General features: G+C 43.6%; 1 protein-coding gene across 5 annotated transcripts in view; it reads left to right on the top strand.

Moving 5' to 3' along the window:
• Mknk1 (MAPK interacting serine/threonine kinase 1) overlaps positions 1–20,518 on the top strand; it is a 43,402-nt gene that overhangs the window by 17,141 nt on the left and 5,743 nt on the right. For all 5 annotated transcript variants that reach the window (XM_078026202.1, XM_078026205.1, XM_078026204.1 and 2 more), the window contains 7 exons: positions 1,970–2,071; positions 4,185–4,282; positions 7,078–7,157; positions 8,704–8,777; positions 12,770–12,874; positions 16,278–16,333; positions 19,692–19,787. In XM_078026202.1, coding sequence (XP_077882328.1) covers positions 1,970–2,071; positions 4,185–4,282; positions 7,078–7,157; positions 8,704–8,777; positions 12,770–12,874; positions 16,278–16,333; positions 19,692–19,787 — 611 coding nt within the window. The remainder of the gene's footprint in view (positions 1–1,969; positions 2,072–4,184; positions 4,283–7,077; positions 7,158–8,703; positions 8,778–12,769; positions 12,875–16,277; positions 16,334–19,691; positions 19,788–20,518) is intronic.

The raw sequence follows: 20,518 nt of genomic DNA, 5'->3' as shown, positions 1-20,518 counted from the left end.
TGCCACTAACAGGGTTTTCTAGCTAGAGCCGTAAGTATGTCTGAGCATCCCCTGTGAGTCACAATGCTGCCAGCTCTCTCGCTGCTCCTGCATGCTGCCTGCCTGTTGGCTGTTTTGCTTGTCAGCAGATTCCCCATAGAAGTAGGGAGGGGTGGGGGAAAGTGAACCCAAAATTTGTCCACTCTATACCTGGCTTACAGAGCTGATGAGACAATAGGTGGGACAAGAGTTGACCCTGGAGTGCTTGCAAGGTCAGGGCCACTCCTTGGCCTGTTGCCCCATGGTCAGAGCCCACTCCTTGAGCTCCTGAAGATGAGTGACCCTGCATTTTATTACTATGCCATTTCTCATATATTTTTTCCTTCAAATTTCCCTTGGTGAGGATAGGTGTCCTAGTACCAGTGTTTAATTCTTTGAATTCACACAGCATTGCTGTCCCCAGATAAAGCTTGTGCTTGAAGCTATTGATGGAGTAGTATTTTGAGATCCTCTGTATTTGAGATCCCTTTATCTGTGTGTTTATCTGTCCTGTATTCTAAAGGTAGAATTTAAAAATACGCCGTCATCAGATTCCAAAGATAGAAGGAAGCAAGCACCTAACCCGAGCTGTCAGACACTTGGCTGCTTAACCGTGCTTTCTGGATAACACTGTTGAAAGTGCATTCCGTGTGCCTCTCCTAATGTACTTGCCTCTGAGAACAGCACATAGACGGGCATCAGCACTAATCAATCTTCCAGGCAGACTTGCCATTTCTCTGATTCGTGTTCAGCAGATCCTTGGAGAAGGGAGAAGGCCTTTCCCTTCAACAGGCAAAAAGCCAGCTTCCATTTTAAAATCTCTGAGAAAAAAAAAAAATCCAACAACCCAGGGCCTGTGTTTATTGAAGGCTGGTCTAAAGTCCCTCACACCGTGTGCCCCACCAGCACTGGAGTGCGTCTATTTCAGAAGGATGTAGAGGCTTAATCACCCTGGTGGGGATTTAGACCCAGAGACTTCAGAGAAATCTTATTATTTCTAACTGCAGGCGAAGAGTATTAAGGCTCCACTCTGGATCAGGGGCATGACATGTTCTATAAGTAATTTATCTCTAACAGGGGAAGGCCCCTTACTAGAGTGTCCCAGAGACAGAACTGTGATTGGACACTGGCTCATGGTTCCTTCTTTTCTCTTTCCCTGTCTCAGTCTCCTGCTGCTCCTTTCTGTCCCGACCCTTTCCTGCCCAATCTGTCCAGTTTCTGTGTGCCTCAGTGCATCCTCCCTTTAACATGGGAGCCAGGTGCCTTCCAGGAAGAGAGTAATAGTTTTGCAATAAGTAACCTCATCTAGCAGCATGGTGTAGACCTGTCAACTGCAGGTTCTAAGTAGGCCCTTTCTGCACCCTTTCTGAGGAAAGAGCTCTGGGTGCTCTGAGCTCCACAAGCACTCAAGTCTATACTCTTGGACTTGAAAGAATTTGGGGTGTATTTTCAGTCTCCTGCCAGCCCTCTTGTTACCTTCGCAGAGTCCCCCAGAATGGCTTTCACCACAACCCTGTGCAAATCCTCTGATTTCATCTGCACCAGCTCCTGCTCCCACCCCCATTCTTGCCTAGTCCTGGTGCTGAGGCCTGAGAATGTCACAGGTGGGGCTCGGCTTATGGATTCTTTGTTCTATTGTGGACTATGGTTTGACTGGTAGCAGATCTAAATCCATGTGCTAATGAACTTGGTTAAAGTAGGCTCCTGCTATCCTCTTCTAATCCAGCCTGCCTACCTGAATTCCTTTCCACAGTTAATGATCTCTTATAATGGTTTTGCCTTTAGTTTTGCCTCCCGGGTTAAAACAAATCAATAGTCCTCACAGATATTTAAAAACCATCAGCCTAAAGCTCAGGGGTCACCCCACCCACTACCTTGTTTATCCTTTCAGGTAAACTTATAGCTTGATCAGTACAGTGCTGTTTATCTCACTCCTCCTCTTGTCTCCCAGAGATGGGCAGCAGTGAACCCCTTCCCATCGCAGACAGTGACAAGAGGAAGAAGAAGAAGCGGAAGGCCCGGGCCACTGATTCCCTGCCAGGAAAGTTTGAAGGTTGGTCCCACAGCCCTCCTAGATGTGGGCCTGTATTTTCCCAAGCAGGGGATGAGCATCCCAGTGCTTCTAGGTACAGATCTTGGTGCCAGTCTTGGTCATCTGTGTGATGGGAGAAGACAGGGGTGGGTGGTTTACATGAAGGGGTGACAGAATGAACAGGGTGAAAAAGCTCTCAGATGATGCACAGTACTCCCCTGAACAGTCCAAGCACCCATCAGTGGGCAAAAAGACCAGTCTATCAGAGCTGTACATGGAGTGAGATTGCATTGTGTGTCCCAGCAGTGTCCCTGCCCCCAGCAGTTCCTGATAGGGCTACTGAGAGGTAGAATAACCATGTAAGAAGAAGCAAGAATCACCAAGGATCATGGCTGTAGATGACACTGCAGGCTTCTCTAAATGGAGAATTTGACTCCTACAAAGTGTAGCTACCCGGCTAGGTTCAGTGGCTCATGCTTTTAATTCCAGTTGCTCTGGAGGCTGATGCGGGGGGATCACAAGTTTGAGGCCAGCCTCAGCAATTTAGTGAGATAAAAAGGGCTGGGGGTATAATTTAATGGTAGAGCCTCCCTGGGTTCAGTCTGCAGTATTCCAAGAAAAAAAAAAAAAAGAGTATAGCTACCTTTGCTGCATGTGTGTGACTCCCTTTTAAAGAATACATGTTGTGTTTAGGGGACATGATGTTGGGTCTTCAGAAATTTGGGGCACTCTGTGTGCAAAACACTAGGATCATAGCTGATGCTATTATCCCTGGGCATGGGGGAAGCAGATCACTGCTAAGGACTGAAAGAAAGGATCAGTAGCTGCTCTTCAACTATATTTCTTTCATTGTGAGACCTGAAGTAGCTTCCCCTCATGGGCCCTCTTCCCAGCCTTTCGAACACACCAGCAAGTTGATTGTTTTGTACAGTGATTCTGATAACAAGCACTTTATGAGTCAGGAACATTGAATTCCAACCACCTGACATGCTATCAAATGTAAAGGGCTAATGCTGAAGTGTGCACCATGAGAGAAGCATGTCACCTAAAATACTTACACACAGCAGTGTGCTGTCTATTCCTACAAAGAAGTACTTAGTGCAAGGGTTTGCCTGCCCTTTGCTTCCAGGGTTTTAGAATAGGCCTTTTGCTCTTTCAATAAGCACAGAGAGTTTTTCCTATTATTTAAGGATAGCCTCTGCAGTGACATACTTCTCATGACTAAGAGCCATAAGATCTCTTGTCATGGTTTAAAGTCTTCTGCTCAGTCTTGGTTGCCTCAAGAGAAAAGAGCTGGGGAGTAGAGCCAAGAGAGGATGAGATCAGCCAGGCAAGGGCTATGCTGGAGACACACAGAACTTGTGCTACTTTGTGAGCTTGGGCAGGTCACTACCATTCTTTCAACTCAGGCCTATTACTCTGTTACAACCACTTACTCGAGAACTAAAAACTCAAGGCATAATTTGCAACCTCCTACTGTCTCTGATTTCCTGTGGATGACTTCTAAAAATTTCTCAAAAACCTTCAGTGACCTCCATTGTATGTGGTATAAATCGGAACTGTGTTTTATTCCTCTTTGTATCACCAGTGCTTAGCACAGAGCTTGGTACATAATAGATGCTCAGCAAATGAGTAAATTCAAGAAAGATGTTCATTCAAATCACACCCCTTCTATGAGGATCCCCAGGTTCCCAAAGAAGATCTCCTTCTCCTGTCCCACCCACCCCCCTTTTTTTCTAACTCTATGTCAGTACTCACAGCACCTAGTTTTGAGGCTGCTTGTGTATGTGTCTCTCTCCCCTCCTGGACTGTGACCCTTAGAGGGGAGGGACTCTATTTTATTCCTCACTCTGCCCTGCTGTGCTGTCTGACACACAGTAGGTGCTCAGGAAGTAGTGCTGAATTGAAACCCTTTCTCTGATCTCATCCCTAAAATGAGAAACAGGATGCCTTGTATGTGGTCTTGTTGAGAAACTGAGCTCAGAAAGCCACTGTCTTTCCTGTCAGTGAGTTCTAAAGACATGGTGTGCCTGGGTGGTCAGATCCAGAGACCTAGTGATGGAAGATCTTCTTCTCATCTTTGTTTGCAGAGGGTGACTCATTGTGTTATTCCTCTTATTCATTTCACCCCTAGATATGTACAAGCTGACCTCTGAATTGCTTGGAGAGGGAGCCTATGCCAAAGTTCAAGGTGCCGTGAGCCTGCAGACTGGCAAAGAGTATGCTGTCAAAGTGAGTGTCTCATCTGGATGCCAGGCTTTATTTTGCAAGTATTCATTCCCAGTTTGTCCTAAACCAGATAAATTTTATATTCTATAATACGGTGGCTCAGTAATAACTTGGGTTCCAAAGCTAAACTTACTGGATTCAAATCTTGGTTTTTCTACTTACTTGGTTAAATTATCTAACGTTCCTGTCCTCCAGTTTCCCTATCTGTATAATGGGTGTAATAATAGAATATATAGAGATAATTGTTGTGAGGATTAAATAAGTTAATAAGCATAAAGTGCTTAGAACAATAAGTGGCTCAAAGTCAGCTTCAAGGAGTGGACCAACAATTTTAAAATTGCCCTGCTCGACTCTGTTTTGACAAACTATTACTATATGACATTGGGCAAGTCATAGAATCTTCTTAAGCCTCATTTTCTACATCTCTAAAATGAAGGTGACGATTCCTGCCCTTTCTTTCACATGGGGTGATTATGAAGATAAAAGTTGAAATGAACTGATAGAGGTAGAAACACTATACAAATTGCTATACAAGTAATATACATTATCATGATAATGAAGATTAAAACTAAAATGACCAGAGCACTCAGCTTTAATTAGCTTCATGACCTTGGAGTGGCTCATTCACTGCTCTGTGCTCTGGCCATTCAGTGTGGAAGAAGAGATGGTGGTAGAATAGTGGTTCTCAGAGTCAGGTCCCTGGGCCAACAGCATAGTGAGCACTGAGGGCTTGTTAGAAATGCACATAATCTGTACCTACCCCACATCTGCTCAATCAGAACTAGGGGTGGCCCTAGCAATGTGAATATCAATAAGCCATCCAGTTGACTTGGATCCTCACTGCAGTCTGAGAACCCTGGTGGAGGGCATGTTGAAATTGCATTGTATGTCAGAGCACCGGAGGGCTAACACAGAGAGCCGAGTTTCTCTGTACAGGAGATGGTCTGAGTCTCTTTTCACCAGTTTCCCCAGGTGGTTGTAAGACCCACTGTTGGAGGATCACTAAGCAAGAGAAAAGGTCTTATGAAAGCCAAGGGAGCAATTCAAGCTGATTTCCAGGCAGCCATCTGAGCCACTGTGTCTCAGTGCTGCCCCCTGTCCACAGGCCTGGCAAACCTACTCCTGAAAGAAAGGCGTTCTGTTTTCACCAACTCTCTGCGGTCCCAAGCTGTGAATTGGGAAGAACATTTCTGCTGAGCCACAGTCCTTCTTGCTGGGATGTTGTTTCAACCTGGCAGCAAGTGAGCTACCTCCTTTCCTTTTTGGAAATAAATTGGTATAAATTACAAGTAATTTAAAAAATTACGCAGGTGATAAAAACTACAAATGTAAATCGATCTGTACGTCCATGGATGACAGATCTATTTCTTCCAAATTGGGTCACAGGATAAAAACTTGGCCCTAGCTCCATGTACCCCTGACAACTTTGGACAGCTTGGTAGGTCTTTTTCAGCAGCTCTGTTCATGTCATATGTCTTTCTACTCTCTAAAAGCTCCTTAGAGATGGACAACTTCTCCCAACAGAGCTCTGCAAGACTTTATTTATGACAACTTTCCTTACAGGCATCCTTCCGATGAACCTCAGAGTCAGAATGGAATGTCCAAATAGTCTGCTTCAAATTTCCTCTAAGACTCCCCAAATAGTTGTCCGTGTTTGGCTCCCCATCTCCACAATGGCCAGAGCCCATTCCCTACTCCAAGAAAATTATGCTGTTGCTGAAAGCTTGCCTGCTGGAAAGTTCTTCCTGACTTGGACCTAAACTGCTTGGTGAATGAGACTGAATAGCTTGAAGTCAAATAGCTCCTGTTCCCAGTACTGTACCTCATTGACTGCTCAGAAAATGGACCCACAGCTGGTTTACTGACTGATGTGGGCTTATTTAGAAAATTACAATCGGTCATAGATGTTTGTGCTACAACATATTGGAGACATTTGAAGTGTTGTGCCCAGCAGTGTTAAAGGAAGGAGTAGGACATCATCGTCTTAGCTGTGAGGCAGGGCAAGGCTCTGCAGAAAATTTGCCTGCAGGTTCCTTTTGGGTCCACAGGGTTGTGGATGGGCTTCTCAGAGCTAGTCTCCACATAAACCACCTGCTACTCTGTGGGCTCATGCATTGCTGCAGTTGGCATTTGGCAAGTATCTTCAGGTAGAGAAGGGAGGAAGCAACCCACAATTTTAGGTGAGAAGGAGCTCTAGGAGCTGGAAGAAGCTACCTAGGCTAGGAGCAGGTGTGGGGTAGTGAGGGTTTTGGGATCAGCTCTTTGGGATCATCTTCCTACCTTTTGATATTACTATAAGGGTTACCAAGATTAGGTCTATATATCACTTAACAAAGGGTCCGATAAAGAGCAGGTTCTCAGAAGAGAAAGTGCTGACCTCTGCCTGGCATTGAGCAGGCACTAGAGGCTTTAGGTCCTCCTCACCCTCCCCTTCTTCCAGCTCTAGAAGTTTCCTCTGTAGAGGATGTCACTCCTCAAAAGGCAGAAAGCTACCCTTCAGGACAGGGAGCCAAGTAGAAGTAGCTCTGTCTTTCTGGCTGCCTCAGTTTTTGCTGGGCAGCTGGGGGCAGCAGCTTTCCTTACTATCGTGTGTGGCCAGAGTCAAACAGGCTCAGCTGGGCTGGAAGCCCTCAGGCCAATCTGCTACTCACAGTGCCCATGTCGCCTCAGCCTACTCCAGACTTCTACTGGAAACTGAATTTGGACTGTGTTTGGCCTTGCATTCCCCAGGGAGCTCCTGCTGAGGGGCTGTTTTGAAGTCAGGTGGGTGTATGTGATAGATTTTATTCTTCCCACAGATCATCGAAAAACAAGCAGGGCACAGTCGGAGCCGGGTATTCCGAGAGGTGGAGACGCTCTACCAGTGTCAAGGAAACAAGTGAGTATTGTGCCGGGGGGACTCACCGCTTTTCTGGGAGACATTTGGCCACCAAAAAGGAGGTTACTTCACACCATTTCCTGACCCTAGCACTTCGCTCCCACTCCTTCCCCACACTGCAAGTAAAACTCCTTCCATCTTTCTTGGGGAGGGAGGGAAGGAAGGAGGGAGGAGAAGCAGCAGTAACCACCCCCCAAGAAGCCATCTTCTCTTTAGGTGAAATGCTATAAATCTCGCCTGTTAAGGTAAGTTAGAAGTCTGAACCGGTGTCTAGTTGGGGGTGATGTTTGGAGGGAGATGATGTTTCATTTCTTCCAAGTTCCTGTGGAAGCTAGGCTGCTGAGTGTTGCCTGGTAGAAATCTTTAGTGCTGCCTAAATACCAAGATGAAAACAATGAAGATGTTAAGAATATTTGCTGCTGTTCTCAGTTCCTAGTGAACCACCAACGGCAGGTGCCAGAGCCAGCTCCGAACCTCCTGACCTGATAACTGGGCCATGGTAACCTCCAGCCCCATCTCAGGCTGCCGCAAATGAGTGGCCCTCCCACTGTGGCTTTAAATCAGGGTCACCTCCAAGACTGGCTTCCCCCTCTCTCCCTCCATGGCAGGGTCAGCAGGGAGCCAGTGGCCTGGTATTGATGGCTTTGTCATTAAGCTTGGAGGACAGGGGCTGCTGTTGATTTAACTCCAGGCACTGCCTCTACAATCTTCTTTCAAATTAGGCCATTTTGGCCATCTTATTTGGACGCCTGCACACTAGTAAAAGCCTCGTGTCTCCCAAAGTGGTCGGCATTTTTTATGAGGGACAGATTTTTATTTTCAGCCCTGCAGCTTCTTAGTTCAGCATTAGAGACTCCACTTGGTTTATTTCATTCTTTCAAAGAAAAAAAACCCCAACACCTCCAATATCCAGGCTGGTGGCTTCCCTACTGAGTTACAAGACGACCTTGTTGGCAGAGCACTGCATACTCAGGCAGACAGAGAGTGCTCACCGGGGAAGGCCACAAGTGCTACAGTGGCCAGGAACGCGGCCGTTTCATTAAGCAGCGCTTAGCAGTTAGGGTCTAGCGGTGCCCACGTTAGGCCCCAAGTCTATTTGACAGATGTTTCCATTTTCTCCAGGCAATGTAAATACTGCCCCGTGATTTATGGGCAAGAGGGAGGGCAAGTAATTATTTGCTGCTTGCCTCCAGGACACACACCTACTATTCAGTGTTATTAGCCGCAATTGCTTCCAGTCGGCTGCAGATTTTATTCAGTTTAATGTGACCGGGACTTTTTTATAACTCTACCTAGTGGGTTTTAGGGTTGGGGTTTGACAGCACAGACTTGGTGAAAACACCAGAGACTAAACATTATGGAAAGATAAGGTGACCTGAATCTTGCTAACACCATTGGCTGCTCCTCAAACATGGGTCTTTAATAAGCATTCTGATTTCAAGTTGATTTCTGCCCCACTATAGGGTGTTGTATATTTTTTTATTTGTTTATTTGTAAGTGGACTTTAATATATAATACAACCTCCCCCAATTTTTTCCTATTTAAGGAACATTTTGGAGCTGATTGAGTTCTTTGAAGATGACTCGAGATTTTATTTGGTCTTTGAGAAACTGCAAGGAGGTACTTCCTGTTGAGTATGTGTTTGGACTTCGGATTAAGACCCAGGGTGGTGATCATCCATCATGAATCCCAGAGACTTCTAAAACGAGTCAAGCTAATAAAAAGGATGAAGGACTTAAAAACTGCCCTTGATTTGGGAGAAGGGAAGCCGGAGGGAAGGATGATAATTAGCATTTTGCAGAGCTTAGAATGTCACCTGTGTGGGCATTCTATAAATGCCTTTTCATTATAATAGGAGTCATATATAGATACATTTAGTGATCAATTTATCAATCCCTGTTTTGACATATTCACTATTTAACTAAATTAATTATGGGGTGGAAGCGCTAGCTTACATTGTGAAGTCTGAAAAGGCTAAGTAGAGGAGAAGAGGGCCCATTGTTTAGGACACAGACCTGTGACAGAAGGGAGGCCAAGAAAGTTCCATTCTTCAGAGAGGAGGATGCCATCTTGCCCCCACCACACTGCTGTCGCCCACACACATATCACTGGGCTGTGTGTTTAAGTGCTTTTCTGACATAATGAAGGGAATAGAGAAGCCCTTTCCCTCCCTATCCCTCACCCCAACCCTAGGACACACTTGCAAGGTGAACATGGAGCTGAGTGGAGGGACACATGGAGAGCCTTGGTGGTCAAGGGAGCACACTTTAGAAATGAACAAAGCTAAGCTTAAGTCTAGCTCTGTTACTTACCAGCCCTGTGTCCTTGGGCAAGTCCCTTAACCATTTCTCATCTGTAAAACAGGGATATTGGTAGCACATATCTCAGTAGGTTACCGTGAAGATTAAATGAGATAGTTCATGAGAAACATTTAGCACTGTGCTGGGCAGGTACTAAGGGCACAGTGAATGTTGATTCTTGATATTAAAACAACTGAGCGCACTGGGGATGTCTTAGAAATATGGAGAGTATTACTTTCTGCCTTCCATTTTAACGAATTTAGAAACGAGACTCACTATAGCACTAGTTTTCTGAAAATATTTTTTAGCATGTTGGGCTCCTTTGACTGTTAAATCTGGCAGGCGAAAGATCTTTGGCAGTTCTTCCCCATTTTTTTCATCCCTTCCCCAAACCAAAAAAAAAAATTAATAAGTAAGCACGGATCATTTTTTTAATTGATTTTATTTTTTAAATACATGCCAGCGGAATGCATTATAATTCTTATTACACATATAGAGAACAATTTTTTATATCTCTGTATATAAAGTATGTTGACAGAAATTCATGTCATGTCTTCATACATGTACTTTGGATAATGATGTCTATCACATTTCACCATCATTGCTAATCCCCTGCCCCCTGTCTTCCCTTCCCACCCCTCTGCTCTATAGAGAGTTCATCTATTCCTCCTATGCTCCCCCTCCCTATACCACTATGAGTTAGTTACCTTATATCAGAGAAAACATTTGGCATTTGTCTTTTTGAGATTGGCTAACATCACTTAGCATTATCTTCTCCAACTCCATCCATTTACCTGCAAATGCCATGATTTTATTCTCTTTTATTGCTGAGTAATATTCCATTGTGTATATATGCCACATTTTTTTATCCATATCCATTTCTCTACTGAAGGGCTTCTGGGTTGGTTCTACAGTTTAGCTATTGTGAATTGCGCTGCTATAAACATTGATGTGGCTGTGTCCCTGTAGTATGCTGTTTTTAAGTCCTTTGAGTATAGACCGAGGAGAGGGATAGCTAGGCCAAATGGTGGTTCCATTCCCAGTTTTCCAAGGAATCTCCATACTGCTTTCCATACTGGCTGCACCAATTTTTATACTAGCAATGTATGAAATTGCCAACATCCTTGCCAACACTCATTGTTGTTTATATTCTTAATAGCTGCCATTTTGACTGGAGTTAGATGATATCTTAAAGTAGTTTTGATTTGCATTTCTCTAATTGCTAGAGATGTTGAACATTTTTTCATATATTCATCAATTGATTGTATAACCTCTTTTGAGAAGTGTCTGTTCAGGTCCTTGGCCCATTTATTGGGTTATTTGGGTTTTTTTTTTTTTTTTTTTTTTTTTTTTTTGGTGCTTAGCTTTTTTAGTTCTTTATATACCCTAGAGATTAGTGCTCTATCTGATGCTGAGGGGTAAAAATTTGCTCCCAAGATGTAGGCTCTCTATTCACCTCACAGACTGTTTCTTTTGCTGAGAAGAAACTTTTTAGTTTTAGTCTATCCCATTTATTGATTTGGATTTATTTCTTGCACTATGGGAGTCTTTTTAAGAAAGTTGGGGCCTAGTCCCACATGATGGAGATTAGGGTTTACTTTTTCTTCTATTAGACACAGAGTCTCTAGTTTAATTCCTACTTTGAGTTGAGTTTTGTGCATGGTGAAAGATAGAGGTTTAATTTCATTTTGTTGCATATGGATTTCCAATTTCCCCAGCACCATTTGTTGAAGAGGCTATCTTTTCTCCAATGCATGTTTTTGGCACCTTTGTCTAATATAAGATAATTGTAATTTTGTGGGTTAGTTTCGGTGTCCTCTATTCTGTACCATTGGTCTACCAGTCTGTTTTGGTGCCAATACCATGCTGTTTTTGTTACTATTGCTCTATAGTATAGTTTAAGATCTGGTATAGTGATGCCACCTGCTTCACTCTTCGTGCTAAGGATTGCTTTAGCTATTCTGGGTCTTTTATTTTTCGAGATGAATTTCATGATTGCTTTTTCTATTTCTATGAGAAATGTCATTGGGATTTGGTCGGAATTACATTAAATCTGTATGATGCTTCTGGTAGTACGGTCATTTTGATAATATTAATTCTGCCTATCCAAGAGCAAGGTAGATCTTTCTATCTTCTGAGGTCTTCTTTGATTTCTTTCTTTAGGGTTCTGTAGTTTTCATTGTATAGATCTTTCACCTCTTGTTAAGTTGATTCCCAAGGTTTTGGGTTTTTTTTGTTTTTTGTTTTTTTGAGGCTATTGTAAATGGGGTAGTTTTCCTCATTTCCCTCTCAGAGGATTTGTCACTGATATACAGAAATGCCTTTTATTTATGAGAAGCACAGAGCATTTTTAGGACACAGAAATGAAGCTCAGAAGTACTGGCTTCCAGTAGTTTGTATAAACCACATGAAACCAAGCTGTATGTTCATGCCTGTGTCTGTCCCCATCACACACCAGGACTTGAATTATGTGTATGGAATGTTGGAGGCAGCTGGGCTCCTCTGTAGCCATATCACTTAGATGAACATTCTCCTGAGGCCAGACCTAGAGAGTAAAGAGGGTTTGGTTGGCTCAGGGCAGTCCATCCCCCTAGGAGTTGGACCTCAGGTCCTGTTAGGGGAAGTCTGCTCTGAATCTAGCTCTGAGGCTCAATTCCTGTGCCTAAATCCTGTCTCTACCACTGACAAGCATGTGATCTTTGGAAAGTGGCTTAACCATTTTTGGCATCAGGTTCCCCATCTATAAAGTGGGGATAATTATACTACCTATTTAATACAATTGTAATGAAGACGAGATAATTTCTTTAAAGAGCATTATATGGTGCTTAGCACATAGTAACTACTCAATAAATGTTAACCATTGCCAACAAAATAAATAACAACAAAAGGGAAAGTTCAGGAGGTAAAGCAGTTCCTCCCACAAACTTTTCAAGACCTTTACATATGTAGTGAGGTGTGGCACTTCCATAAGAAGAATTGTGCACTTGTTTGGATCTGTGCTCAGATGCAAAGAAGCAAATGTCTCTAAGGCCCTCTCAGCCCCACGTGCATTCATTTGTTTCTTTTGATTCCAGAAGCCAAATTAGCCTCCATGGCATTTTAATATTTTTTGCCATATGAATGATTGTTCTCTGCACATAGGACTTCCTCACAAACAGGCACAGAAGGTAGCAGTCAAGTTTTGTTCAGCAGATATATTCTTGTCCCTCCCCTGTGCCAGGCACCATACTTGGAGCTGGACCTTTAGCAATGAAGGTCAATGAATAAATCTATGTTCACAAAGCCGTTCTTCTCTTCCCCTCTGCAACCCAGGCTCCATCCTAGCCCACATCCAGAAGCGGAAGCACTTCAATGAGCTAGAAGCCAGCCGAGTGGTGCGGGATGTTGCCGCGGCCCTCGATTTCCTGCATACCAAAGGTGATCCATGTCTTCGCCTGGGTGGGTAGGGTGGGCTGGCCAGCTCTGGGTACCAAGGAAGAGGGGACAGGCCTGGCTGGGGGCTTGTCCAGGAGATAGCACAGCTGACAGGCAGCTGGAGATTTGGTCATGCTCACCCTCTGGAAGGGGAGGTGGGGACACTTCAACCTGCTCTGAGGCTTCCACCGTGGGTAATGGGGAGATGGTGAAGCTGTTAAGCAGGATAGGCCTACAGGAAAAGGAGGGAGGGAAAGAATGAATCTGACAGTGAACAAGGTGTGCGTGCACGTGTGTACATGTACCCGGGTGCCTGGTGCTCCCTTCTTGATGGAGAACATAAAACTCACGTGTGATACCACCATTCTCATACGAAATTTTAGTGTCATTCCTTTCAGTGTTTTAAAGTTCATCTCTGACTTCAAATAGGACATATGTGGTTGTATGTCTCTTGTTCACAGTAAATTTAAAAATACATTTTGTATTTATATGAAAGTTTGCAATATCTGTCGAACATTGCAGTGGTGACTAATGGGTTGCTATTGTTTGAATTACATTTCACTTGCAATCCCTTTCCTAAGACTGATAATTTAAGTACTTTTGTAGTGAATGAAGTCTTTTTGCAAATTAAGCATTTTGACTTTTCCATAAATCTGTTGGACTATTACATACTTTTTAAAAATTTTACCCAAAAGCAGTACCATGGAAAAACCGAGTTCTGGCTTCACCTCTCTTCAGCTGTGTGCTCTCTGTGTCAATGCCTGCCACATAGAGTCTCATTTGGAGAAATGAGAACATCATCTACAGTAGTTAACACTTAAAAGCACTTGTTATGTGCTAGGGACTGTTCTAAGCCGTGTGTGTGTGTGTGTGTGTGTGTGTGTGTGTGTGTGTGTGTGTATGAATTCCTTTATGCCATTGTGTGCCTTTTCTGTATGTATTGTGTGTTTATAGAATAAAGAGAGCATAGTTCCTGGCACATATTAGTTCTTCCTTAGATGTTATTCCTTCCACTTTCATCTCCCAACAGGCAAAAAGCACTGTTATTCCTAATATTGATTCCCTTAAAGCATTCTTCCAGGTGGGTTGTGGAGGTGGAGCAAATACCATGTGACTTAGCTCCACTCCCTTCGTGACTGTGACTCCTGGCCAGCCACACTGATAGTGAGTGTTGAGGACCAACTATAGGCATGTTGTGCACACATCCCAGGCTGATGTGGCAGGTGTATGAGAGGTTCAGGTTCATTGAATCCACCTGGTTTCCTCCAGTGGCTGAAAGAGATCTGCAAACTGACAGTGTTCACATTGGAGCCCTAACTCGCACCTGGGATGAAAATTCCTAGAAGGGGGTGTCTCTGTTTTCCACAGCATGATGAATCGCAGCAGTTCTGTTTTTGAAAGCTGGGATGCATGTAGGTAACACCTGCCTGACAAAGATTTACAATTGCTCCCCAAGCTGCCTCTGTAGATTGCAAAACTGGGTCATGCTTTTTACAAGAGCCAAACCTTGGAGGAGGGGTCTAGGCGGTTTTATTATTTATTTATTTATTTATTTACAAGAATGCACTATGGGGGACGGAGGCTGGTGGTGTCTCAGGAGTTCTGAAGTGCTTGTTAACATCTAGCTGGCCAGCTGCCCATGTGACCAGAAGTTGGAGGGGATGAAAAACGATTTCCAGCTGAACTTGGCTGTTTTCTAAATAACTTCACGCTGGGAAGATGAATTGGGCAAGAATGGGTAGCCCTGAAACAAGTTCTATACTTTTAAATACTGGACACACTGCAGCTTAACCTCTGGGAAATGAACTGGAGCGGCTCTATGGCTGGTGCGCTCACACAGGCAGGCCCATTATGACAGCCTGGCTCTCTGCATTCTCAGGCCGGGGGACGAGTGGGCCATGGGTACCTATTTGGAAACTAAGGCTCTGTGTGTGGCTCATGATCCTTCTGTGGGAGCACTTGCTGTAATGGAAAATATCCTTCACTTTTAGTGCAGTGAGCAGTAGCCCGACTCAATTTGTGCAGGCTGGGCTGAGTTGCTCTGGGTTCTCATTCAATTAGGTGACTGATGAAGTTACTTAGCTTGCTAGTTACTCTGCTTTTTCTTCTTAGTGAAGTGCCTCAGGTGGGCTGGGCCTTTGCCTATAGTAGGAAGTGGGAAGGCTGCCCACACAGCTGATCATTGCTGGTGACTAAGGCAAGGCCTGCTTTTCTGCTTTCTCCACCACCTCAAGATCCTCCGCTGCTCTCCAGGACTTAGAAGTAGAATTTTACTCAACTTTTCAGACCTGTCCCTGTGCTGTGGGTGCTGCAGAACGAAGGAGGAGGGACAGGTTTCTCTGTCCTCCGCCAGGACACCCCAGACCAATTTGTCAGTGCTTTGTCCATCCGTCTATCCGTCCTTCCTTCCTTCCTTTCTTCCCTCCATTTCTCCCCTTCTCCCTCCCTCCCTCTCTTCCTTCTTCCCCCTTTCACTTCCCCCCTTCCTTCCTCCCTTCTCTCAGGTGCCTTCTTGGCCAGGTCAGCAGCTTGTTTGTTTGTTTGTTTGTTTTGGGGGTGGTGTTTGCTGGGGATTAAACCTAGGGGCCCTTAACCACTGAGCTACATCCTTAGCCCTTTATTTTTAATTTTGAAACAGGATCTTTTAAGCTGTTTAGGACTTTGCTAAGTCGTTGAGGCTGGCCTCGAATTTGTAATCCTTCTGCCTCAGCCTCCCAAGTTGCTGGGATTATAAGCATGTGCCACCATACCTGGCAAGGCAGCAGCTTCCCTCAAGGGGTAAGCTCCTACTTGAAGCCCTCTGCAGATCTGGCCAAAATGCAGGGTGTCATCTCTGAAGTACAGCACCCTGTGGCCAAAACTGTCCTTGAAGAGTAGAAGAGAAGAAAGTTAGACGGAATTGGGGTTATCTAACACTTGGTCCTCCAAACATTCAGGGAATCATGTTGAAGGAATATTTTTTTTTTAAATCAGCTACACAAGAAGAAATGAGGTAGAGCAGTCTAAGCCTCCTGAGATGTTCTTAAACAAGGCACTAATTATTTCTGCATTGCTGTTCCAAGCACTGCCGTCTGCAGAGCTCTCTGCTCTGCTTTGTGTTAGGCTGCACAATAAGAATTCCTGGTTGTCACTGCAGTGCTGAAAGGTAGGCTGGCTGGGATTCATTTAGCTCTTCTTATCCCTGCCAGACTTCTAAAGCCACTGCTTCAAAAGAACTTGCAGAATCAACTGTGCTTTTGGTTTGTGTCTCTGGTTACTTCTGCCTCCTGCAGCTCGTTGGTTTTTTAATGTACCATAATTGGGAATTAATCTGCGAACAACAGCATTTGGAAAAAATTAATTGTGTGTGGAATGTTTGATAATTATGTGCATATGTTAACTCTTTCCTTGCTGCTTGTCATTTCAGGCATTGCTCACCGCGATCTGAAGCCAGAAAATATATTGTGTGAATCTCCAGAAAAGGTACTTAAGGCCTAATTTGGATGTACAACTTATCCTGGTCAAGCAAGCACCCTGCTCTCCATATAGATTGTTGGTAGTATTCTTGGCCTCAGGTACCAACTTCAGCTGATTGCCATGGACATGTGAGAGTGTTGGACCCAGTATGTAATGTTTCAACATTCCAAGTATAGCCCTTGTCCCTTTTTTCTCTTTGTCATCTATGATTGGCTTAAGCCTACAAACTTGTAAAATATATGAGACCTGCATAAAATTAATGCTTTCTAGTCCACACATCTACTATTAGAGCAGTTGTGAGTCAGAAATGACTCAATCTTACATGGGTACACCTCTGCCCATAAGTGATATTTGTATGTAGGCTAGACTGTATCCACCACTAGAAGCAATAATTAGGAAGCAAGTTCTTTAAAAGGGTTTCTCTTTCCATTTTTATTTCCAAGGTGCCCATTAAAAAGAAAATATTTATTCTTGCTTTTAAACAAATGCAACTAATTTAAACATGGCCTAAATTCCATCTACTAATAAACGAAAGTGTTTGTATTTTTATAAGAACACATACATTTGACAAATTCTACACTTTTTAGGAGAGGTTTAGGCAGGCCCTGGTAGTGTTGGCAGCCCACATTCACAGCTTTGTGTGTGTGCATGCATGAGCAGATGCAAGAGCAACGTGCCTTGGTGTGGGTGAAGCTGTGGCTCATCCGTAGGAATGGCTGTGAGTGAACGTGCCTTCAACATACAACTCTTGTATCAGCTCTAGTAAGATCTTATGACTTCCTGTCAGTTATTCTGTCCTAGAACTTTTTAATTTATCATTTTTATTGTTGTTAATAATAATTATCAATTAACATTTCTCAAGTGCTTACACTATGCCAGGCACTTTGGCTTATTTAGTATTATAAAGTATCTTGAAGAGATACTTTTATCATATTTATTTTATGGATGAGGAAACTAAAGCTCAGAGAGTTAAGAAACTTAAAATTATTCAGGTGATACGTAGAAGAGCTAGATTAAAATAAGGTACTGATCCCAGCACTCACCGGTATTCCGAACTACCCATTATTGCCTCTGACTTACAAGGAACATCTTTTGTTTCATCTGCTTTTTATGGCACAGATTTGCTGCCCTTTTTTGTAATTAGAAAAACTAAAATTAAGAGAAGCTAATTATCAAAGGACATAAGAAAGTGAAAAGACAGCCTACAGAATGGGAGGAAATATTTGCAAATTATACATCTGCTAGGGATTTAATATCCAAAATACATGTAGAATTCCTAAAACTCAACTACAAAAAGACAGACAACCCAATTTTAAAATGACCAAAGGATTTGAACAGAGATTTTCCAAAAGAGATACAAATGACTAACAAGCAATGAAAAGATGTTTAACATCCTTAATCGTTAGGGAATTGCAAATCAAACCACAAGGAGACACCACTGTTGCCAATCTAAGATGACTATAATTTTTGTAATGGAAAAATAACAAGTGGGGCTGGAGTTGTGGCTCAGTGGTAGAGCACTTGCCTGGCATGCATGAGGCCCTGGATTCGATCCTCAGCACCGCATATAAATAAATAAAATAAAATAAGATCCATTTAAAGAAAAATAACAAGGGTTGGTGAGGATCTGGAGAAATCAGAGAACTCTTGTACATTATTGGTGAAAATGTTAAATGTGGATTTCCTCAATTAGCTGAACATTGAAAGCCATATGAGTCAGGTATGGTGGTGCACACCAGTAATCCCAGCTACTGGGGGGCTGAGGTGGGAGGATTGCAAGTTCTAGGCCAATCTAAGCAATTAAGACCCTGTCTCAAAATTTTAAATAAGGGCTGAGAAAGTAGCTCAGTGGTACAGCATCCCTGAGGTCAATCTCCAATGCAAAAAAAAAAAGAAAAGAAAAAAAATATACCATATTACTCAAGAATTCAAGGCAGAGACTTAAACAGATACTTATACTTGTATACTGATGTGCATTACAGTGTTATTTAAGTAGCCACAAGGTGAAAACAACCCATGTATCCATCAACAGACGAATGGATAAACAAAAAGTAGTGTATACATACAGTGGAACATTATTTAGCCTCAAATCAGAGTGAAGTTCTGATACATCCTACTACATGGACAAACCTTGAAAACATTATGCTAATTGGAAGAAGCCAGGCACACAAGGACAGATACTATATGCTTCCACTTATATGAAATCTCTGAAATAGGGAAGTTAATAAAGGCACAAAGCAGGTTAGAAGTCAGGTGCATACTTTTAATCCCAGCATTTGGGGGGGTTGAGGCAGGAAGATCACAAGTTCGAGACCAAACTGGACAACTTGTCTCAAAAAAGGGCTGGGGTTGTAACTTGGTGGCAGAGCACCTCTGGATTCAATCCCTAGTATTGGGGGGAAAAAGAAAAGAATCACTTGGAATTTGGGGTGAGCAGAAATGGGAAGTTAATGCTAGAGTAGAGTTTCTAGGAAGGTTTTAGAAACAGATGGTGATGGTGACACAACATAGATGTAATTAATGCCACTGAGTCATGCGTTTAAGAATGGCTACAATAACATGTTTTTATTTCACCACAATTTTTTTTTAAAAAGACTAAGTGAAAAAGAAAAGAGAATGAAAGAAAGAGGCAGGCAAAAAGGGATGTGAGGAAGGAGAGGAAAAAGTTGAGAGCCTTGTGCGGGCACCTCGGCAGGTGAACGGAGGAGCTGCATTCACCAGCGATTTCACCTCGCCTCCTGTGCGGTCATCCTTCTGCACTGCCAGGCCATCTATCGTGTGCTGTAGACACAGGTCACCCTCTTGTGCCAGGTAGTATCTGCTTCTGGTGCAGCTGGCTGCTGAGTTGATGCCACCATGGTGACCATGCATCATACTTTTCCTAGGACTTTATGTGCTTAACTGAGAAAGACCATGCAAGCAAGCCAGGACAGGTCAGCCACCCTAAGCCACCTAAGATGGACAAGGGTTTTACTCCAAGTTCTTCTGACCTCCACTGAGTGGGCTTCAAGGGGACTGTCTTTAGAGATACATGAACTTCTCTGGCTTCTCTCCTGCTACCTATGCCATTGTTTGCCAGCAAGAGTTCCTTTTTATTATTCTGAGTACATGGCCATCTGACATCATAGAGTTCACTCATTTTGGGGGGGAAATAAGAAGGGAGCATGGGGAAGAGCACATCTTGGACAAAACCCTAAGGTGACTGACTCCTGGTTAACCCAAGCAGAGTAAATATGACATGATAGACAGAGCCAAGCTGTAGTGCGACAGCTGTACAAGCCATGTGTCCATGTGGTCATGCTGGTCTCCTCATGCCCTCTGGCTTCTTAGATCTGTGATCTCTGGTTTCTATTTTCCTTTGCAGGTATCTCCGGTGAAAATCTGTGACTTTGACTTGGGCAGTGGGGTGAAACTGAACAATTCCTGCACACCCATAACCACACCAGAGCTGACCACCCCTGTACGTATGGCCGGGTGCCCTGTCCCCTTCCTGCTGGGCACTGTGCTTGTGGAGAGTGCCTGATTCAAAGTTGTGCATCCAGAACAGAGAGCTAAAGAAGGAAAATCAAATGTCTGTAGCCTTTCCAGGCCTGATTTGTTAGCTTCCAAGCCTGCCCCCTACACAGTTGTTAATGAAACTGACATTGATTGGAGTTTTAGTTTGGGGTGGGCCCTCTCCATTAAGGTAGAAACAGATTGTCTCTATAAATACAGGCTGTGACTCTTGTCCCAGGTGAAAACAAACACTATTCACAAGTTGCACAAGTAAAGTGAATGGCTCCAAGTTCCATTCTCTCTGCTGAAGTCAGCAAATCCCCCTTGTGGTGAAGGATGGGAGCTGTCTTCCCCTCCCCCCTCACCCCCCATGGAGGAAAGCCAATAGCCTCTGTGGCGGGAACTGTGAGGTTCCAGGCCATATGCATGTAGGATTGCTTGGCCGAATTATCCGGTTGCTTCTCCCACTTCACATTTCATGCCCAGATGGAAGCTGCTTCTTCCTAAGACATATCTTGTACATGTTTGATGCACTATAATTAGGATGACTCTTTTGAGACTTGCATGTTTCATAAGTGAATTTTCCTAATAGCCTTTTTTTATAAGACATGCCTTTAAATATGCCTATATCATTCTTATGCTAAGCAACATTATTAGTAATGTTTCTGTATTAGCTTTTAACACACGGGGCTACCT

The sequence above is a fragment of the Ictidomys tridecemlineatus genome, chromosome 11 (genome assembly GCF_052094955.1).
Source record: "Ictidomys tridecemlineatus isolate mIctTri1 chromosome 11, mIctTri1.hap1, whole genome shotgun sequence".
NCBI lineage: Eukaryota > Metazoa > Chordata > Mammalia > Rodentia > Sciuridae > Ictidomys > Ictidomys tridecemlineatus.
The sequence above is the reverse complement of the archived record's forward strand: the minus strand, read 5'-3'. Positions and strand labels throughout refer to the sequence as shown.